The sequence below is a fragment of the Martes martes genome (assembly GCF_963455335.1).
Source record: "Martes martes genome assembly, contig: scaffold_81, whole genome shotgun sequence".
Taxonomy (NCBI): domain Eukaryota; kingdom Metazoa; phylum Chordata; class Mammalia; order Carnivora; family Mustelidae; genus Martes; species Martes martes.
In genome coordinates, this window is record NW_027666271.1 from 118,343 (window position 1) to 138,256 (window position 19,914).

The 19,914-nt window shown below is 37.5% G+C and overlaps 1 protein-coding gene across 1 annotated transcript in view; it reads left to right on the forward strand.

Moving 5' to 3' along the window:
- The window catches only part of LOC308338100 (ankyrin repeat domain-containing protein 26-like), a 317,834-nt gene that overhangs the window by 96,494 nt on the left and 201,426 nt on the right, over window positions 1–19,914 (forward strand). The window contains exon 27 of the mRNA XM_080831659.1: window positions 1,053–1,205. Within this exon, the coding sequence (XP_080687785.1) occupies window positions 1,053–1,205 (153 nt within the window). The remainder of the gene's footprint in view (window positions 1–1,052; window positions 1,206–19,914) is intronic.

A 19,914-nucleotide genomic window follows, 5' to 3' on the forward strand; every position in this document is an offset into this window, starting at 1 on the left:
GGATTAACTTGACAGTTAGCTCCAGATTTCCCAAATGAACTGAATAAAAAGTACAGTATCTCAGTACTTTTTATACATATATACATAAGTATAAGTATATATTTATAAGTATAAATATATATATATACATACATATATACTTTTATACATTTATACATTTATGCAAGCTATACATGGTAGCTTTTTATACATTTTAGGTTGGCATAATTTTATTCTTATTTATATAAATTTGAATTTTTAGTCTGAAATCATGTATTCTTATGACCTTTTAATCTTTTGAAGGCCCTTACTTTTCATTAAATCATAATTTGGGACGACTGTAATGAGCTTTAGCAAAACTATATTTGATTTAATCTTCCCACTGCTATTTATAATTTTTAAGCAATTTCACAAATAATTTGCTCATTTCAAAGCTCAATTACTATCATTTGGGCATAAGTTTGTCCAACACAAAGAGAATTGTATCTCTGTAATTTATTAATTGGGCATTGCATCTCCATTTTCAGATTAATGAGGGGTGGCAGGATTCTTGTGTAGCAGGAATGGAGGTCAGGGAGAGAGGTGAAAGCCAGTCATCTAGGGTCTTGAAGGCCATTAGAATGACTTCACTTATGTTCTGAGATAGTTATCTGTTAAAAGGATTTGAGCAGAGGATTGAACCTGTGAGGAACTCCGACATTAATTGAAGCCTCTAATAAAAAAGAGGGAAAACATTTCATACTGTAGAATTTACCAAAGTTAGTTCCACCTATATAGCCATTTCTTTCTGAGACTTCAGTAGCTTGGGAAGCTTTGGGAAAATTCATCCACAAGGAATGGATAGTGGGGCTGAATTAATTATCTAAGTACCATAATACTGACTAGGCAGGATAACATCTTTTTGTGTCTTTAACCAAATTCATTAAACAGCCATAATGTGTACATGTTAGGAAAAGGAGATGAATTGACGTTTGTAGTGAAATTTTCCAAGTACATAGGTTAAAGTTATATATTGTTAATGTAATTTAATAGTAAGATGATTTATAAAACCAGTAACAGAAATGTCTTATTAGGTAGTTGTGAGAAAACTTCAAGAAGAACTGGCCGATACCCTAAAAAAACTATCTATGTCAGAGTCTTCACTGGAGGTGACATCACGTTGTCGTATGAATTTAGAAGATGAGGTACAGGACTTAAAGAAAAAACTGGCTCAGAGTAGGAATCAGGTATGTATGAAATGTAACATGTCAAGTTAATCTGTAGTTGGTTAAATAATATGAAGTGTTTTAGGATGCTTATTTCCATGGACCACTTTCTTCTGTATTTTCGTTACAATTAATTTAGTACAATTTTAGTATCTTCACAATGTACTTATTTCTTAAACTTTGACTTTCATTCTGTTATTTCTGTTATACATTTTTTTCTTATAGTAGTTACCCTTGAAAGTTGAAATTTACACATCATTCCTCACAGAAATTGGGACTTTTTCCCTACTAAATAATTTTTTTAAAGACTTATTTATTTATTTGTGGTCCGGTGAGGGGGTTGGAAAGGCAGAGGGAGACGGAGAGAATTTCAAGCAGACCCCTGCCCAGCAAGAGCCCCATGCTGGCTTGATTCCATGACCATAAGGTCATGACCTGAGCTAAAATCCTGAGTTGGCTGCTTAACCAACTGAGCCACCCAGGTGCGCTAAACAATGTTTTTTAATGATATCTCTGTTACCATGATGAGCTAAGCCATGTAAAAGCAGAAGATAATGTTTAATAGAATGTTTCAGGAAATTATCTTATTTTTCATCTTTACTTTTTTGAATGGATACAGAATCTGTACTGATTTCAGGGTAACTTGTACAGAAAAGTGATTTCACAAACCAGTTGAACTTAGGCATTTCCTTCATTTTCTTTTCCTTTTCAATATATAATAAATGCACAGAAATATTTAGATCATGTATACTATATACACCCAAAAGAGAGAATTAAGAAAATTATCTATGTCTTGCCATTGGATTTTTTTTAAAGCTTTATTGAGATAGAATACACATTCCATACATTTCACCCATTTAATATGTGTAGTTCAATGTTTCTGAGTATATTGATAGAGTTGTGCAACCATTATTGCCATCAACTAGAACATTTTAATAACCCTGAAAAGAAACCCGTAATCCTTGCCCCCAGGCTCAGGCAACCACCAGTCTACTTCCTGCCTCTATAGAGTTGCCCATTCTGAATATTTCATATATAGGGAATCACACAATGTGTGGTCCTTTGTGACTAGCTTCCTTCGCTTAATGTTTTTGGGGTTCATCTGTGTCATAGCATATATCAGTGCTCCATTCCTTATTATCAAACAGTACTCCATTGTGGGCTAAAACCCTTGTTCATTCATCATTTGATGCACCTTTGGGTTGTTTCCACTTTTTGGCCGTTGATAATGCTGCTGTGAACGTTCATTTAGTTATTGTCTGGACATCTCATTTTATTTCCCTGCTATCACATTTTATCCTCTCAGTTAATTGGGTTGATTTCACCATCTCTCAGTATTTTTTTTAAATTAACATATAATGCATTATTTCTTTCAGGGGTACAGGTCTGTGACTCATCAGTCTTACACAACTCACAGCACTCAGCATAGCATATACCCTCCCCAATGTTCATCACCCAGGCACCCCATCCCTTGCACCTCCCTCCCCTCCAGCAACCCTGTTTGTTTCCTGAGATTAAGAGTTTGTCTCCCTCCCTGGTCCCATCTTGTTTCATTTTTTCCTTCCCTACTCCCCAAACCCCCCACATTGCCTCTCAACTTGCTCATATCAGAGAGCTCATATCATAATTGTCTTTCTCTGATTGACTTATTTCGCTCAGCATAATACCCTCCCTTTAGTTCCATCCACATCATTGCAAATGGCAAGATTTCATTTCTTTTGATGGCTGCATAGTATTCCATAGTGTATATATACCACATATTCTTTATCCATTCATCTGTTGATGGACATCTAGGTTCTTTCCATCATTTGGCTATTGTAGACATTGCTGTTATAAACCTTTGGATGCATGTGCCCCTTTGGATACCTACATTGGTATCTTTAGGGTAAATACTCAGTAGTGTGGTTGCTGGTCATAGGGTAGCTCTATTTTCAATTTCTTGAGGAACCTCCATGCTGTTTTCCAGAGTGGCTGCACCAGCTGACATTCCCACCATTCCCACCATTCCCACCAGTGTAGGGGGGTTCCCCTTTCTTCACATCCTTGCCAACACCTGATGTTTCCTGACTTGTTAATTTTAGCCATTCTGACTAGTAGGAGATGGTATCTCAGTGTAGTTTTGATTTGTATGTCCTTGATGCCAAGTGATGTTGAGCACTTTTTCATCTGTCTGTTGGCCATTTGGGTGTCTTCTTTACAGGAATGTCTGTTCATGTCCTCTGCCCGTTTCCTGATTGGATTATTTGTTCTTGGGTGTTGAGTATGATAAGTTCTTTATAGGTTTTGGATACTAGCCCTTTATCTGATATGCCATTTGCAAATATCTTCTCCCATTCTGTCAGTTGTCTTTTGGTTGTGTTGACTGTTTCCTTTGCTGTGCAAAGAGCTTTTGCTCTTCATGAAGTCCCAATAGCTCATTTTTGCCCTTGCTCCCCTTGCTTTGGGGGATGTTTCTAGGAAGAAGTTGTTGTGGCTGAGGTCAAAGAGGTTGCCGTCTGTGTTCTCCTCAAGGATTTTGATGGATTCCTTTCTCACATTGAGATCTTTCATCCATTTGGAGTCTATTTTTGTGTGTGGTATAAGAAGATGGTCCAGTTGCATTCTTCTGCTTGGGGTTGTTCAATTTTCCCGACACTATTTGTTGAAGAGACTGTCTTTTTTCCATTGGACATTCTTTCTTGCTTTGTCGAAGATTAGTTGACCATAGACTTGAGGGTCCATTTCTGGGCTCTCTATTCTGTTTCATTGATCTATGTGTCTGTTTTTGTGCCAGTACTACACTGTCTTGATGATGACAGCTTTGTCATAGAGCTTGAAGTCTGGAATTGTGATGCCTTCGGCATCAAGCCCTGCATTAGGCTCCCTGCTCAGCAGAGGGCCTACTTCTCCCTCTTCCTTTGCAGCTCCCCCTGCTTGTGTTCTCTCTGTCTGTCAAATAAACAAATAAAATGTTAAAAATCCCACAAAAACTTAATTATGTTGAGCATCTCATCTTTTTATGTGTGTTATTATCCATTTCTATATCTTCCTTAAAGACTGAATCAATTATTTTGCCCACTTCTTTATTGGATTGTCTTTTCATTATTGTAAGAGTTATTTGCATATCCTAAATACAGATCCCTTATCAGATATAAGATTTTCAAATCTTTTCTCTTATTCAGTAGCTTGACTTTTCACTTTATTGATGGTGACGTTTGAAGCAAAGACGTTTTTAATTTTGATGAAATATACTTAATTTTTTTTGTCTTTTGGTGTCATATCTAAGAAACTGTTGCCAAATCCAGTCACAAATGATACACCTATGTTTTTTTCTAAGTTTTTTTTTTATACTTTTAGCTCTTAAGTTTTGAGTTAATTTTGTATATATGCTATGAGGTAGAGGTTTAATTTTATTACTTTGCATGGGGACATCCATTTGTCCTAGTACCATTTGTTAAAAAGACTATTCTTATTCCATTTAATTGTTTTATACCCTCGTTGTACGTCAGTTCACCGTAATGTAGCAATTTCTTTTTAGATTGTCAATTCTAATACATTGATCTATATGTCTATCCTTATGTCACTGTCCAATCAAATTTTATGAGACATCTTCCCTAGTCGTCTTACAAATTACCACTCACTTATGTAATAATAAAAAGTCACTGTAGGAGAACTTAACTTTACTCCTGTAGACATTTTTTGCTTCTTAAAAAGGAGACTTTTACCAACTTATGCCTTGCTGACTCCATGATCCAATGAGAAGTTAGGCTCAAAAAGCTAGAGTCCTGTTTCTTTTCTCCATTCATATCTTTAGTCTCTCACTCAGTGCCTCGCATATCCATTTTCATCAAATCTTGGTTGTGGGATCTGCTATCTACTATTTACTTCATTACGTTTTATGAACTTGTTATAAAGTGTAGACTCATCCATAAATTTCACCATGTAGGAAGGAAAAGATGAACTCTGGGCCTTCAGCTTTCCTGTTTTGAAATCTTGCTAATCCAGAATTGCAACTCACAATTAGATACTCTTTTGACCTGGTTCTTGTGTATAACACTGGTATTGATCCTGTTCTTGGCAGAGATTCTACATTCTCAGAAAACACAGGTGTCTTTACCTGTCTTCTTTTAGTTTAAATAGAAAGATATGTACTTTAATAGCTCAATACGTAATTAATGGAATAAATATTTATTACATTATTTCCAGAATACAGCTGTAAATTATCAGGTTTTATTTAAAGGCGTTATCAGACACAAATAGTAGATAATCAGTTTAAATTCCAAAAAAAAATTCAAAGCCTGTTTGTATGATATAGGAAAGCTTTGTGGCACAACATAAAGACGAGATGGTCTTACTTACCTCCCCACATAAAAAAGCTTCGAGTAAAATAAAGGAGAAGTTATATTCAATTTAAATAATGCCAAAGGATAGTACATTTCGTTTTCTACTGAAAAGATTAAAAATGATTCCATAATGTTCTCTTTATTTCCTCACTGATGAAAGCTGAATAAAGATTGAGTATTAGATTGGTTAAAAAATACTCAAAGATGCCTATTTCTTTTAGAATTTCAGTTAATGGAGATCAGGTAAAAGGTCAAATTTTGGTTATTAAACTATTTCTAGTTTTTCAGCTATTATACTTCAAATCATATTGTCTCTCTGCTTGCGAATTTTTCTTTTCCCCTAGCTTGTGGGGAAATTCTGGAAAGGTGTTCTGCCAGTTGTAATAATTTATAATTGAAGGGAATCTTAGAAAAATATCTTAAGAGAAAGGAAGAAGGTGGCAGAGTAAGAGGACCCTAGTTTCAACTAATCCCTGAAGAATAACAGAACAAAGTCCACTATTAGAGAGAAGAGGCCACATCAAAGAAGGTAGGAAGTACAGAGATGTGGTTTAGGAGAGAAACAGATCCTGGCGGCTGCAGAGGAGGGGAGTCATGGTCATGGAGAAGGGCAGGAGCGAGACACGGGTCTGCACAAAGAGAACGTTTCCCTGTAGCCACTGACTACACAGGAAAGTGAGAGGAGTATAATGTCATGAGTTCTTACAACTAAGGGGACTTAAAACCTGGAATTCTAAAAGTCACTGGGTTTGGCTGGGATAGAGCCTGTAGGGCACTGTGCTGCTCTTGGAGAGAAGGCAGGCAAACCACCTGGGAACATACAGCATGGAAACAGTGATCTGAACAGTGTCTGGGGCATACAGTAGGGAAATTACTCAGTCTTCTCAGAGCATTTCCCTGAGAGGCAGTGTTCACAGAGACCCCTCTCTAGGAACAAAGAAACCAGCTTGTACCATTTCCCTCCAGTGCCCCTCAGCACAAGCACAGAGCCATCTGTGGGACACAGTGCAGCTCTGACACTGGCTGCTTAATCTGCTTACACCGAGCACCATCCCCTTGCACTCCAGTGGAACTGCCCTGCTCAATCATTCTTGCCTCAGTCCCACCACAGCAGGCCTTTCCCCCAGAAAATCAGCACAAGCCCCTGCCCACACCACATCTGACCAGATTCGGGAGGGCCTCAGTTCCAGTGGAGGTGGTGACAGGTCTCATTTCACAAGCACACCAGAGCACACCTAGTTAAAAGTTGCTACCTTCAGGCCAGGTACTAAACACTGCCCACAGCAGTGAGGGAGAGCCTCTGCAGATGTCTGGCCTGAAGGACAGAGCAGCCAGAACACAACAGCAGAGTGCATGCAGCACACACTAGAGATACTCCCCTAAGCACGAGACCCTGGGCACTACATGACGTCTTTTTTCATAAGTCCATTACTTTCGGGAGCAGATGATGTAACTGGCTTTTTTAACACAGAGAAGCTGGTAGAGACTTAGATAAAATGAGAAAACAGAGGAATTTATCTCAAACAAAAGAACAGGATAAGGCCATGGGTCCAGAGATTGAAGTGAGACAGATGTAAATATCATGCCTGATGGAGGATTTAAAGCAGTGATCATAGGGATACTCACTGGACTTGAGAAAAGAACGGACAACATCAGTGAGACCCTTACAACAGAGATAAAAGAGCTAAAAAAGAATCAGAGATGAAGAGTGGAATAAATGAGATAAGAAACACACCTAATGCAATGAACAGCAGGCTGGAAAAAACAGAGGAACAAATTAACAACTTAGAAGTCAAAGTAATGGAAAGCAATGAAGCCAAAGAAGGGAGAGAAAGAAGAATTATGCAAAATGAGACCAGACCTAGGGAATTCAGTGACTCCATCAAATATAATAACATTCATGTTATAGGAGTCCCAGTAGAAGAAGAGAGGAAAAAAGGTGTAAGAAAAGTTGTTTCTAGAAATAATAGCAGAAAACTTCCCTAATCTAGGGAAGGCAAAAGACATCAAGATCCAGGAGACACAGAAAACTATCAAAATCAACAATAGTAGGCCAACACCAAGACCTATTGTAATTGAATTTGCAAAATATACTGATCAAGAAAACATCTTAAAAACAGGAAAGCAAGTCAGTAACTTCCAGGGGAAACCCCTTAAGGCTAGCAGGAACTTTTTCAGCAGAAACTTTGCAAGCCAGAAGGGAGTGGTATTATCTATTCAACGTGGTGAATGAGAAAAATCTGTAGCCAAGAATACTCTATCCATCAAGCCTATTACTCAGCATAGGAGAGATAGAGTTTCCCAGATTAAAAACTAAATGAGTTTGTGACTACTAAACTAGCCCCACAGGAAATATTAAAGGGGACCCTTTGAGTGGAAAGAAGAGACCAAATGTGACAGTATAAGGGCAGGAAGCACAAAAGTAGCAAAAATGAACATTTATATAAAAAATAAGTTAAGGAACTCAGGAAAAAAGGATATAAAATATAATACCTTACCTAAAGCATGAGGAGAAGAGAAAAGAAAGGGCTCAAACTTAAAGACCAGCAGCTTAATATAGACTGCTATATGCAGAAGAGGTTATATACAAATTATATATCAAAAACCACTAATAGTGGTGCCTGGGTGGCTTAGTTGGTTAAGCATCTGACTTGATCTCAGCTCAGGTCATAATCTCAGGGTTGTGAGATTGAGCCCTGCACTGCACTCTATTCCAGCCATGGAGTCTGCTTAAGATTCCTTTCCCTCTCCCCACTCCACTCATGCCATCTCTAAAAAGAAAACAAAACCACTGATAAACACTCAAAGAGGAGAAAGAAATCCAAATATATCACTAAAGAAAACCAGTAAAACATCGAAGACACAAAAAATGGTCAGAGAAAATCTCTAGAAACAACCACAAAGCAAGTAGTAAAATGAGAAATACATATCTATCAATAATTACTTTGGATATAAATGGGGTAAGTGCTCTAATCAAAAGACATAGGATGTCAGAGTGGATTAAAAAAAAAGAAGAAGAAGAAGGAAAAACAAGACCCATGTATAAGCCGCTTGCAAGAGTTTTCTTTTTGTCATAAGGACACCTGCAGATTGGAAGTCAGGGGATGGAAAAAACATGTATCTTGCAAGTGAATATCAAAAGAAAGCCAGAATAGTAATACTTATGTTGGACAAAATAGAGTCTGAAAGAACGACTATAGTAAGAGACAAGAGCACTATATCATAATAAAGAGGACAGTCTGACAGGAAGAAGAACTATCTATTGTAAATATTTATGCACCCAACATGGGATCACCCAAGTACATAAAACAATTAATGACTAAAATAAAAGGACTAATTGATAATAATACAATAATACTAGGGCCCTTTAATTTTATTATATATGTTTTAAATGAAATTCATTGCTTTTATTCCTAATTGCAAAAGTATCCATGAAGACAATGTACAATTTGGATATTTTAGGAAGGAATAGAAATAATCAATAGTTTATTCTTCTAATCCAAGAGCATGGAATGGTCTTCCATCTTCTTGTGTCTTCTTCAGTTTCTTTAATGAGTGTTCTGTAGTTCCTCCAGTACAGATCCTTTACCTCTTTGGTTGGGTTTATTCCCAGGTATCTTATTGTTCTTGGTGCTATAATAAATGGAATCGATTCTCTAATTTCCCTTTCTGTATTTTCATTGTTAATGTATAAGAAAGCCATTGATTTCTGTACATTGACTTTGTATCCTGCCACGTTACTGAATTGCTGTATGAGTTCTAGTAGTTTGGGGGTGGAGTCTTTTGGGTTTTCCATATAAAGAATCATGTCATCTGTGAAGAGAGGGAGTTTGACTTTTTCCTTGCCAATTCGGATACCTTTTATTTCTCTTTGTTGTCTGATTGCTGTTGCTAGGACTTCTAATACTATGTTGAACAAGAGTGGTGAGAGTGGGCATCCTTGTCGTGTTCCTGATCTCAACGGGAAGGCTGCAAGCTTTTTCCCATTGAGGATGATATTTGCTGTGGGTCTTTCATAGATAGATTTTATGAAGAAGAATAAACATTGTTAAAATGTCTATACTGCCTAGAACAGTCTATACTTTTAATGCCGTTCCGATCAAAATTCCACCGGTATTTTTCAAAGAGCTGGAGCAAATAATCCTAAAATTTGTGTGGAATCAGAAGAGACCCCGAATCGCTAAGGAAATGTTGAAAAACAAAAATAAAACTGGCGGCATCACGTTACCTGATTTCAAGCTTTACTATAAAGCTGTGATCACCAAGACAGCACGGTACTGGCATAAAAACAGACATATAGACCAGTGGAACCGAGTAGAGAGCCCAGATATGGACCCTCAAGTCTATGGTCAAATAATCTTTGACAAAACAGGAAAAAATATCCAGTGGAGAAAAGATAGTCTCTTCAATAAATGGTGCTGGGAAAACTGGACAGCTATATGTAGAAGAATGAAACTCGGCTATTCTCTTACACCGTACACAAAGATAAACTCGAAATGGATAAAAGACCTCAACGTAAGACAGGAATCCATCAGAATCCTTGAGGAGAACATAGGCAGTAACCTCTTTGATATCAGCCACAGCAACTTCTTTCAAGATATGTCTCCAAAGGTGAAGGAAACAAAAACAAAACTGAACTTTGGGGACTTCATCAAGATCAAAAGCTTCTGCACAGCAAAGGAAACAGTCAACAAAACAAAGAGGCAACCCGCGGAATGGGAGAAGATATTTGCAAATGACGGTACAGACAAAAGGTTGATATCCAGGATCTATAAAGAACTCCTCAAACTGAACACACACAAAACAGACAATCATATCAAAAAATGGGCAGAAGACATGAACAGACACTTCTCTAATGAAGACATACAAATGGCTATCAGACACATGAAAAAATGTTCATCATCACTAGCCATCAGGGAGATCCAATTTAAAACCACATTGAGATACCACCTTACACCAGTTAGAATGGCCAAAATTAGCAAGACAGGAAACAACATGTGTTGGAGAGGATGTGGAGAAAGGGGAACCCTGTTACACTGTTGGTGGGAATGCAAATTGGTGCAGCCACTTTGGAGAATAGTGTGGAGATTCCTCAAGAAATTAAAAATAGAGCTTCCCTCTGACCCTGCAATTGCACTACTGGGTATTTACCCCAAAGATACAGATGTAGTGAAAAGAAGGGCCATCTGTACCCCAATGTTTATAGCAGCAATGGCCACGGTCGCCAAACTGTGGAAAGAACCAAGATGCCCTTCAACGGATGAATGGATAACGAAGATGTGGTCCATATACACTATGGAGTATTATGCCTCCATTAGAAAGGATGAATACCCAACTTTTGTAGCAACATGGATGGGACTGGAAGAGATTATGCTGAGTGAAATAAGTCAAGCAGAGAGAGTCAAGTATCATATGGTTTCACTTATTTGTGGAGCATAACAAATAACATGGAGGAAAAGGGGAGATGGAGAGGAGAAGGGAGTTGAGGGAAATTGGAAGGGGAGGTGAACTATGAGAGACTATGGACTCTGAAAAACAACCTGAGGGTTTTGAAGGGGCGGGGGGTGGGAGGTTGGGGGAACCAGGTGGTGGATATTAAGGAGGGCACGGATTGCATGGAGCACTGGGTGTGGTGAAAAAACAATGAATACAGTTACGCTGAAAAGAAATAAAAAATAAAAAAAAAATAAAATGTGTAAAAAAAAGAAATAAAAAAGGAAGCAAGAAAAAAAAATCAATAGCTAGGCACTTTAACACACCACTTACATCAGTGGACAGATCAGAAAGTTAACAAGGAAACAGTGGCTTTATATGATGCACTGGACTAGGTGGACTAAGGAGATATATTCAAAATATTCCCTCCTTAAACAACAGAATACACATTCTGGAACATTCTGTAGAATAGATCACATATTAGGCCACAAAACAAGTCTTTCTTTTTAAATTTAATTTTATTTTTTTTCAGTGTTCCCAAATTCATTGTTTATGCACCACACCCAGTGCTCCATGTAATACGTGCCCTCCATAATACCCACAAAACCGGTCTTAATAAATACAAGAAGATTGAAGTCATACCATGAACCTTTTCTGATCATAATACTATTAAATTAGAAGTCAGCCACAGGAAACAATGTGAAAGACCACAAATACATGTTGGTTAAGTAACATTCTACTAAACAATGAATGGAGCAACAAGGAAATAAAAGAATAAATTTTAAAAAAATACATGGAAGCAAATGAAAATGAAAACACAATTGCCCAAACTTTTGAGATTCAGTAAATATGGTTCTAAGAGGGAAGTATATAGCAATACAGGCCTACCTCAAGAAATCAGAAAAATCTACAACAACCTAACCTTCACCTAAAGAAGCTAGAAAAAGAATAACAAATGAAGCCTAAAGTCAGCAGAAGGAAGGAGATAATAAAAATTAGAGCAGTAGTAGTAGTAGGTGGCTCAGTTGGTTAAGCAGCAGACTCTTGATTTCAGCTCAGGTCATGATCTCAGAGTCCTGGGATTGAGCCCTGCTTCTGGCTCTGTGCTCAGTGGGGAGTCTACTTGAGGGTTCTCTCACTCCCTCTCCATTTGATCCTCTCCCCACTTTCTCTCTCTCTCAAATAAATTTTTTTTAAAAAATTAGAGCAGAAGTAAACACTATAGAAACTTAAAAAAGACAAAAATAGGAGAGATCAATGAAACCAGGAGCTGGATTTTTTAAAAAAATTAATAAAACCAATAAGGCTTTAGCCAGAGTTATCAGAAAGAAGAGAAGAAGGACCCAAATAATATCACAGATGAGAGAGGAGAAATAACAACCAACACCACAGAAATGCAGATAATTATGAAAGAATATTATGAACAACTATATGCCAACAATTTGGACAATGTAGAAGAAATGGATAAATTCCTAGAAACATATAAATGACCAGCACTGAAACAAGAATAGAAAATTTGAACAGACTGAAAACCAGCGAAGAAATTGAATCATTAATCTAAAAACTATGAACAAACACAAGTCCGGGACCAGAGGCAAATTCTACCAAGCATTTAAAGGAAGAGTTAGTACCCATTCTCAAACTATTCCAAAAAACAGAAAAGGAAGGAAAAACTCCAAATTCATTCTATGAGGCCAGTATTACGCTGATACCAAAATGAGACAAAGACACCACAAAAAGAACTCTAAGCCAGTATCTTTGGTGAACATGGATGCAAAAATCCTCAACAAAATACTCGCAAACTGAATCCAACAGTACATTAAAAAAAAATCATCACCATGATCAAATGGGATTTATTCCTAGGTTATGGGGGTGTTTTAATATCAGCAAATCAATCATTGTGATACACCAAATTAATAAAAGGAGAAGAATCATCTGATCATTTCAAAAGATGTAGAAAAAGCATTTGAGGGGCACCTGGGTGGCTCAGTGGGTTAAATCCTCTGCCTTTGGCTCAGGTCATGATTCCGGTGTCCTGGGATCTAGCCCCGCATCGGGCTCCGTGCTCGGAGGGGGGCCTGCTTCCCCCTCTCTCTCTCTGCCTGCCTCTCTGCCTACTTGTGATCTCTGTCCGTCAAATAAATAAATAAAATGTTTTAAAAAAAACATTTGACAAAGTGCAACATCCATTCATGATAAAAAAGTACAACATCCATTCATGATAAAAACCCTCAACAAAGTAGGTTTAGAAGGAACATACTTCAACATAATAAAGGTCATATATAAAAAATGCACAGGTAATGACATTCTAAATGGGGGAAAACAGAAAGAAAAACTTCTTAGATCTTGCTTCTAGTTATGGGCTTCTTCTCATTAGCACTGTTTGTCATTATTAAATTAATCTTAGGGGCACCTGGGTGGCTCAGATGGTTTGTCTGCCTTTAGCTCAGGTCATGATCTCCAGGCCCTGGGATTGAGTCCCATGTTAGGCTCCCAGCTCAGCAGGGAGTCTGCTTCTCCCTCTCCCTCTGCCTCTCCTCCTGCTTGTGCTCTGTCTCTCCGTATCTCTCCCAAATGAATAAATTTAAAAAATTTTAAAACAATTAATCTTAACATTTACTACTTCCCACTTTAATGGAGACCAATTTCTACTATATAAATTATGTATTTTATTAACTCTTTTTGTCATACATTTTTCTGTCTTTGTTTTTTCTTAACAAACTCCCCAAAGTGTAGTGGCTTACATAAATAACATTTATTTTGTTCACAAATCTACTGTTAGGAAAAGTGTGGCCAGGACAGCTTGTTCTCTTCCCCTAGCTTCAGGTGGGGCAGCTGAAAGTCTTGGGGCTGGAACTGTTTGAAGATTTGTTCACTCACATCTGGTGGTGTTGATGCTGGCTATTGCCTAGGGCTATAGTTGGGGCAGGCAGCCAAAACACTGACACTGGCACACTAGCCTCTTTGTGGCCTGAACTTTCTTACAAGATGGGGGGCTCAATTCCAAGGAAGCTGCCTGAGCTGCAGAGCAAGGCAGAAGCTCTGTTGTCTTTTGTAATCTAGCCTTGGAATACACAGAGCATCACATTCACCATATTCTGTTAGGAGAAAGTCACGAAGGTAGGCCCATGGTCTTTTTTTTAATGGAATGAATATTTAAAAACCTATGGACACATTTAAAAAGCAGCATGATTTACCCGCCGGCCACAATTTTTTTGTATTCCTCCCACATGAAAAATACACTCACCTTCCCCCCATACCTCCCACAAATCTCAGTTCTCCTGGCATTGGGTTTAGGCTTGAGTCCAAGATCTTACCATCTTAATCAGGTACAGCAGGGATAAGGTACCTGAAGTATAGTCCCTTGAGTGCAAGTCCTCTCCATCTGAGCACTTGGGAATTAAGGAAGACAGTTCTCTACCACTCCAAATGGAACACTCTGGTAACCTGCTCAGGACTCTCCCATTGAAAGAAGATGGGAGGCACACCAGTCCACAGCAGTTTTGAAATACACCCTGAAGCATGCTGTCAGTTCTTCAGTTAGGACTTAGTCCTAACCATGGGAATGCTTCTCCATGGCTGTTTGCTTTACTCTTGGAGCTCTTGGTTCTGTCCTTTTCATAAGGAATGACCTGTGTTTGTAGCTTCTTTCTCAGCTTGCTTCCTCCTGGTGGGACTTCTAAGACTCAAAGGCCTATTTTTAGTTTGTACTATCTTGGTCTCTTTTAGTCCAAGCTCGCAAACAGTGTTTTTGCTACTGTAATTATCTTAGTATTTTGAATTTTCCGTGAATATGATTGGATTTCATGCCATTAGAAAAGCCATTCTCCCGGGTCTTTTTGAGATAAGCTTTTCACCTCAGGTTTCCTGTGCAGCTCTCATTTGACAATGTGTTTCAAATTCTCCTACTCTTAAGATCCTTAAAGAAATTTGAGGCACACCTTAAATCCTTCTCAAGTCTTAATAAAGGGTTTATAGTTTTGGCTTCATCCATAGGCCATGTCTTCCTGGATTTGCTTTTAACCCAGAAGGCATTTCTTTCTTTTAGCGTTATTTGACAATACAGCATGTGGAGAGGCTGTAAATGAGGAACAGATAGATGAACCCAGTAAGTCCTGGTTCCTTCATATTGAATAGTCTTTCTTTAGCTTATCTCTCCTATCAGTTTTACTTTCAAGTGGTTTGTGGCACAAGTTCCTTTTCCCTCTAGTGTCCTTTTCTTCCCTTGTCTAGAAGCCTTTGCTGTAAGCCTCTTCAGGGGCCATCAGGTTTCCACTAACAGTCTCTTGGAAGCCCTTTTGGTTTTCATTCTTACTCTTCTCCACTTCGCACTCTTACTCTTCTTTCAGGTTCCACCCACCTCCTGGTTCGAAGAAGGTTTAGTTTTAGTTTTTTGGTTTTTTTTTTTTTTTTAATGGCAGCACCCCATTTTAATATCAGTATCTGTGCCAGTTATTTATTGCTGTATAATAAACCATCTCAAAACCTAGTGGCTCAAAACAGCATTTATCTTGTTCACAAATCTTTGGACAAGGCTGAGGAAGGCCAACTCATTTCTTCTTCATTTGGCCTCACCTGGGGTGACTGGAAGCTGGGAACTAGAATCATCTAAAACCTTGTTCCTGCACATGTTTGGCTGTTGAGGCTGGCTTTTGGCTAGGTTGTTAGCTAGGGCAGTCTCAGCTGGAATATTTGCATGAAGACTCACTAGGTAGCCTGGGCTTTCCCACAACAGCTGGATTCTAAGGGTGAGGTTTCCTAGAAGAAGAAAGTCAGATGGAAGCTATATCACATTTTCTAACCTAGCCTTAAAAATCACACAGCAGTTCTGCCATATTCTGTTCACTAGGAACCAGTTACTAAGGCTAGCGCATATTAAGGGGAGGGATTGTCATGGGAGAAGTGTCAATTTATAAAACCACCACATCCACTCACCTTGTCTTTCCAATCATATCTAAAGGAAAGGAGTTCTTCCCAACTGGAAGAAAGTTTTTTGGTTGAAACTGAAACTCCAGCAAGTTTTTTGGCTGTTTTCATTGCTTAGTATATTCTCTTATTTTGTGGGAAGTAACAAAGGACTATAACACTGTCAAGTTAAGGAATTTTTTTTTTTTTGGTCGAAAAATATATGGATCATCTCACTAAATTTTTTTCCCCACTAATTTTTTTTACTGAGAGATGTGCTTTCTTAACCTTGTGAATCATTTCTCCTCAGAATGCAATTCAAATTAGCATAAAACATTTGTAATTCAGAAAAAGGCTGATGGCATTAGAATCAGTATTTATAGATTCATTAATTAGAGTCTTATTTTCAAAGTCTTATTTTGGTAAGCATTTATTGGCTCAGACCTACATAAGTCTATATGGTATTCCTAAAACTTCTTTAAAAATTATGGAGTACGAGGGCACCTGGGTGGCTCAGTTAAGTGCCTTTGGCTTGGGTCGTGATCCTGGGATGCTGGCATTGAGCCCCATGCTGGGCTTCCTGATCAGTGGGGAGTCTGTTTCTCCCTCTCCCTGCTCTTATGCTCTCGCTCTCTTGCTCTCTCTCCCTCTCAAATAAATAAATAAAATCCTTAAAAAAAATTGTGGAGTGTTAAGGTGAGGGAAGGGTTCAGACACTTTCTACTAAGACATGACTTACAGTTATTTTATGGAGGAAAAAATCTGAAACAATCATAGAAAAATAAAAATATAAGAATCAAATACAAATGTGTGGCAAAGAGGATGACAGCAGAGATTGATTTTAGCAACTCCTAGTGGTTTTAATTTTGTTCTTGATTTTCTGAGTTATTTGAGGTTCCACATTCCAAGACTGTACAATATAGATAACATTTTGTTGAAAATGAACTTATTTTAAAATTTGAGCACCTGGCTGGAGCAGCAGTAACATATGTGACTCTTGATCTTGGGGTTGTGAGTTCAAGCCCCATGTTTGGTGCAGAGATTTAAAATCTTTAAAAAAAAATTTGGCGCCTTAGTTTTGCATTAGACTCGTTTCACTCTACATCTAAACTGTATTATTTTATTAATGCAGGTTGATGATCTTACAGCAAAACTGGAAACTATGTCTTCAAAAAACCAGGTTCTTACTCAGAAATTATCATCTATGAAAGAAATACAGATGAAATGTGAAAACCTAGAGAAGAATAAAAAGAAGTTGGAACAACAAGTAGTAAACCTCAGAAGTTGGGTGGAAGTCAACGTGGTAGAATACAGTAAAATAGAACGATATAAACAGGAGCTTGAAGAAAGGACAAGATTGACCCTAGCAGAAAAATTAAAAGAAGTCAATCTATTTTTAGAGGTTAATTTATTTGTCTATAAAATGCTTTAATTCATTTCACTGCAAATTACATTTTAGTTATATCCAGTGTAGAGTTTTCCTCTACTTCCTTTAGAGCAATTTGGTAAATTAATGGAAGCATTTGTTCCTTCCCTTTCAAAATTTCAGTTTTCATCATTATTCACACTAAATTGATCTTTCAGAATGATTCACAGTAGAAAGTTATTTTATTTTTTAAGACCAGTTAGTATAAAATAAGGCTATTGAGAGGAAAGGAAAAAATTGTGCTTTAAAAATTTTTACCATGGAGTACATGGGTGGCTCATTCGGTTGCTTGTTTGGGCTCCATTCTGGGCATGTCTGCATAAAAGAAATGGTACCGTACTTGGATTATTCTTTTTTTATATTAAGTATCTAATTTATTTATTTGGAAAGCACGAGTGGGGGATGGACAGGTAGAGAGAAAATTCCAGGCATACTTCATGCTGAGTACGACACAGGGCTTTATCCCAGGACCCTGATATCACTATCTGAGCAGAAACCAAGAGTCAGGCACTCAGATGACTGAGTCAGCCGGGCACCCCATGTACCTCAATTATTCTTAAGTTGTATTGTTCACATTTTAAAAATTTAAATGATTTTATTATTCTTTGAATTATCAGATTGCATGAGTTCTCATGTAAGAATGAACATTATTCACATTTAATTCAGCTTCACATTAATGATAAATATTTTACATTTCAGCTTTTTTTTTCACTTTAAAAATTGCTCTCTGAATCATTGACACAAAACTAAAAGAAAGAAATCTACTGTAATAACCCAGATTGTAACAATTTTAAAACTATGCTTTTAATTTGCTTTAGTCACAAGTAGCATTTCACGAAAGCAGAGCACAGTTAAGAGAACATAATAATGCTTCAGTAAGAAGTCAAATGGAACTCAGAATTAAAGAGCTGGAATCTGAATTATCCAAAATGAAAACTTGTCAAGATGTTACTAAAACAGAATCGGGCATATACGAGCACCTCTACCTAGAAGAAGTAAAACATCGAATGTCATTGACAAATGAACTGAACAAGTAAGTTAAAACAATCATGGAAAGTAGAGTTAGCTTATGAATTTGCCTCTAAACCATAATTTTTTTGGAGCCACGTTCATGAGAACAGTAGTAAGTGAAAGCCAACTAGATACTATAATTTTGAAAAATGATGTTTGTAAATGAACTTACTGTTGAAATGTTAGTCCAAGACAGTTTGCATTTCTCTTATTTTTGGTTTTAAATGATTTTATTTTTTTCCCTTGAGTATTTTCAGTTAATCTGATCTTCTAGTCTTTAAACTAATTGTTTGGAGGTTTATAATTTAGACAGCATATTATTATAAAGTTGTCAGAATTACCCTAAATAGAAATGAGTTTATTAATATTTATTTATTAATGTTAGTTTATTTTTGGAAGAGTGCATCTTTAACCCAAAAAGTCCAGACGGAAAGGGCAGATTCCACCTCCAGTACCCTGGTATCTGTGTTATAACCTAATTGCCTCTGGAGCTGTTTCAGTTCTTTCTGATCACAACTCTGCCATCTACTTCTCCCCTAGCAGTTGTTCATCTAAATTATTCCTCAGTGCCAAATGCCCAATTTCTCTGAGGTAATGTGTGAAGTGTGCAAGAGTGGTGAAAGCCAATGCTTGAAAAATGTCTTTGAGGGATGTTTTTTTATTTTTATTTTCCTTTAGAGATTTTACATATTTATTTGACAGAGAGAGCAAGTGAGCACAAGCAGAGGGGAGCAGCAGGCAGAGGGTGAGGGAGAAGCAGGCTTCCCGCTGAGCAGGGAGCCCAGTGTGGGGCTCAATTCCAGGACTCTGGGGTCCTGACCTGAGCTGAAGGCAGATGGTTAACTGACTGAGCCACCCAGACCCCCCAGGATGGTTTATTTTTGCAGCTCTAAACTGGTTTACTAAATATAAGTATGTGTCATGGCATCCCCAAGAATCTTTGAAGTACAACCATTCCAGAAGGCAGCGGGTATTACCTGTTAAGCCATGGACATCACTGATAGCCATTTCTCTCCCTCCTTAATTTGAATTACTTGTTAGTTAGGAACCCTAGAAATATATGTACTTCTTGAGAACAGTTTTAAACCTATAATTATACATAGTAGGTCTGCTCTGTCACATTTACCATGTTAAAACACTATTTAATGGCACATTCTGTTTACTATTATGGAAACTTAAAAAAACGCAAGTAACTTAGGACTGATTGGGGAGAAATGAAATACTAAGCACTGTGTTTTGTAATCTGAACAGGACTAGTGAGAGGCTGGCAGAGACCAGTACCAAACTTCTGGTGGAGAAGCAGCAGAAGCAAACTTTGCTTGACACTATTAATATGAGGCCAGCCCTAGATCTGCCTTATGGTAGAAATGTTAATAATAACAGTTCACTATTCAATAGAAATGTTGCTCTAAGAGGAGACGTGGTGATTCATACTTCAAACTCACGGCGTTCAAGTAATGACATCGAGACTTTCTTGACCAAGGTTAGTTATATTATCTTTCCTTTTTTTCCTTGGGTTTCAGATTTCTGATATAATTTTGTTTTTAATTTGGTAAAATTCTGAGTTGTTTAGCTAACCAATACATACTAAGTAAAAGTCATAATTATTTGTGCTAATAAAGAAATGAGACAG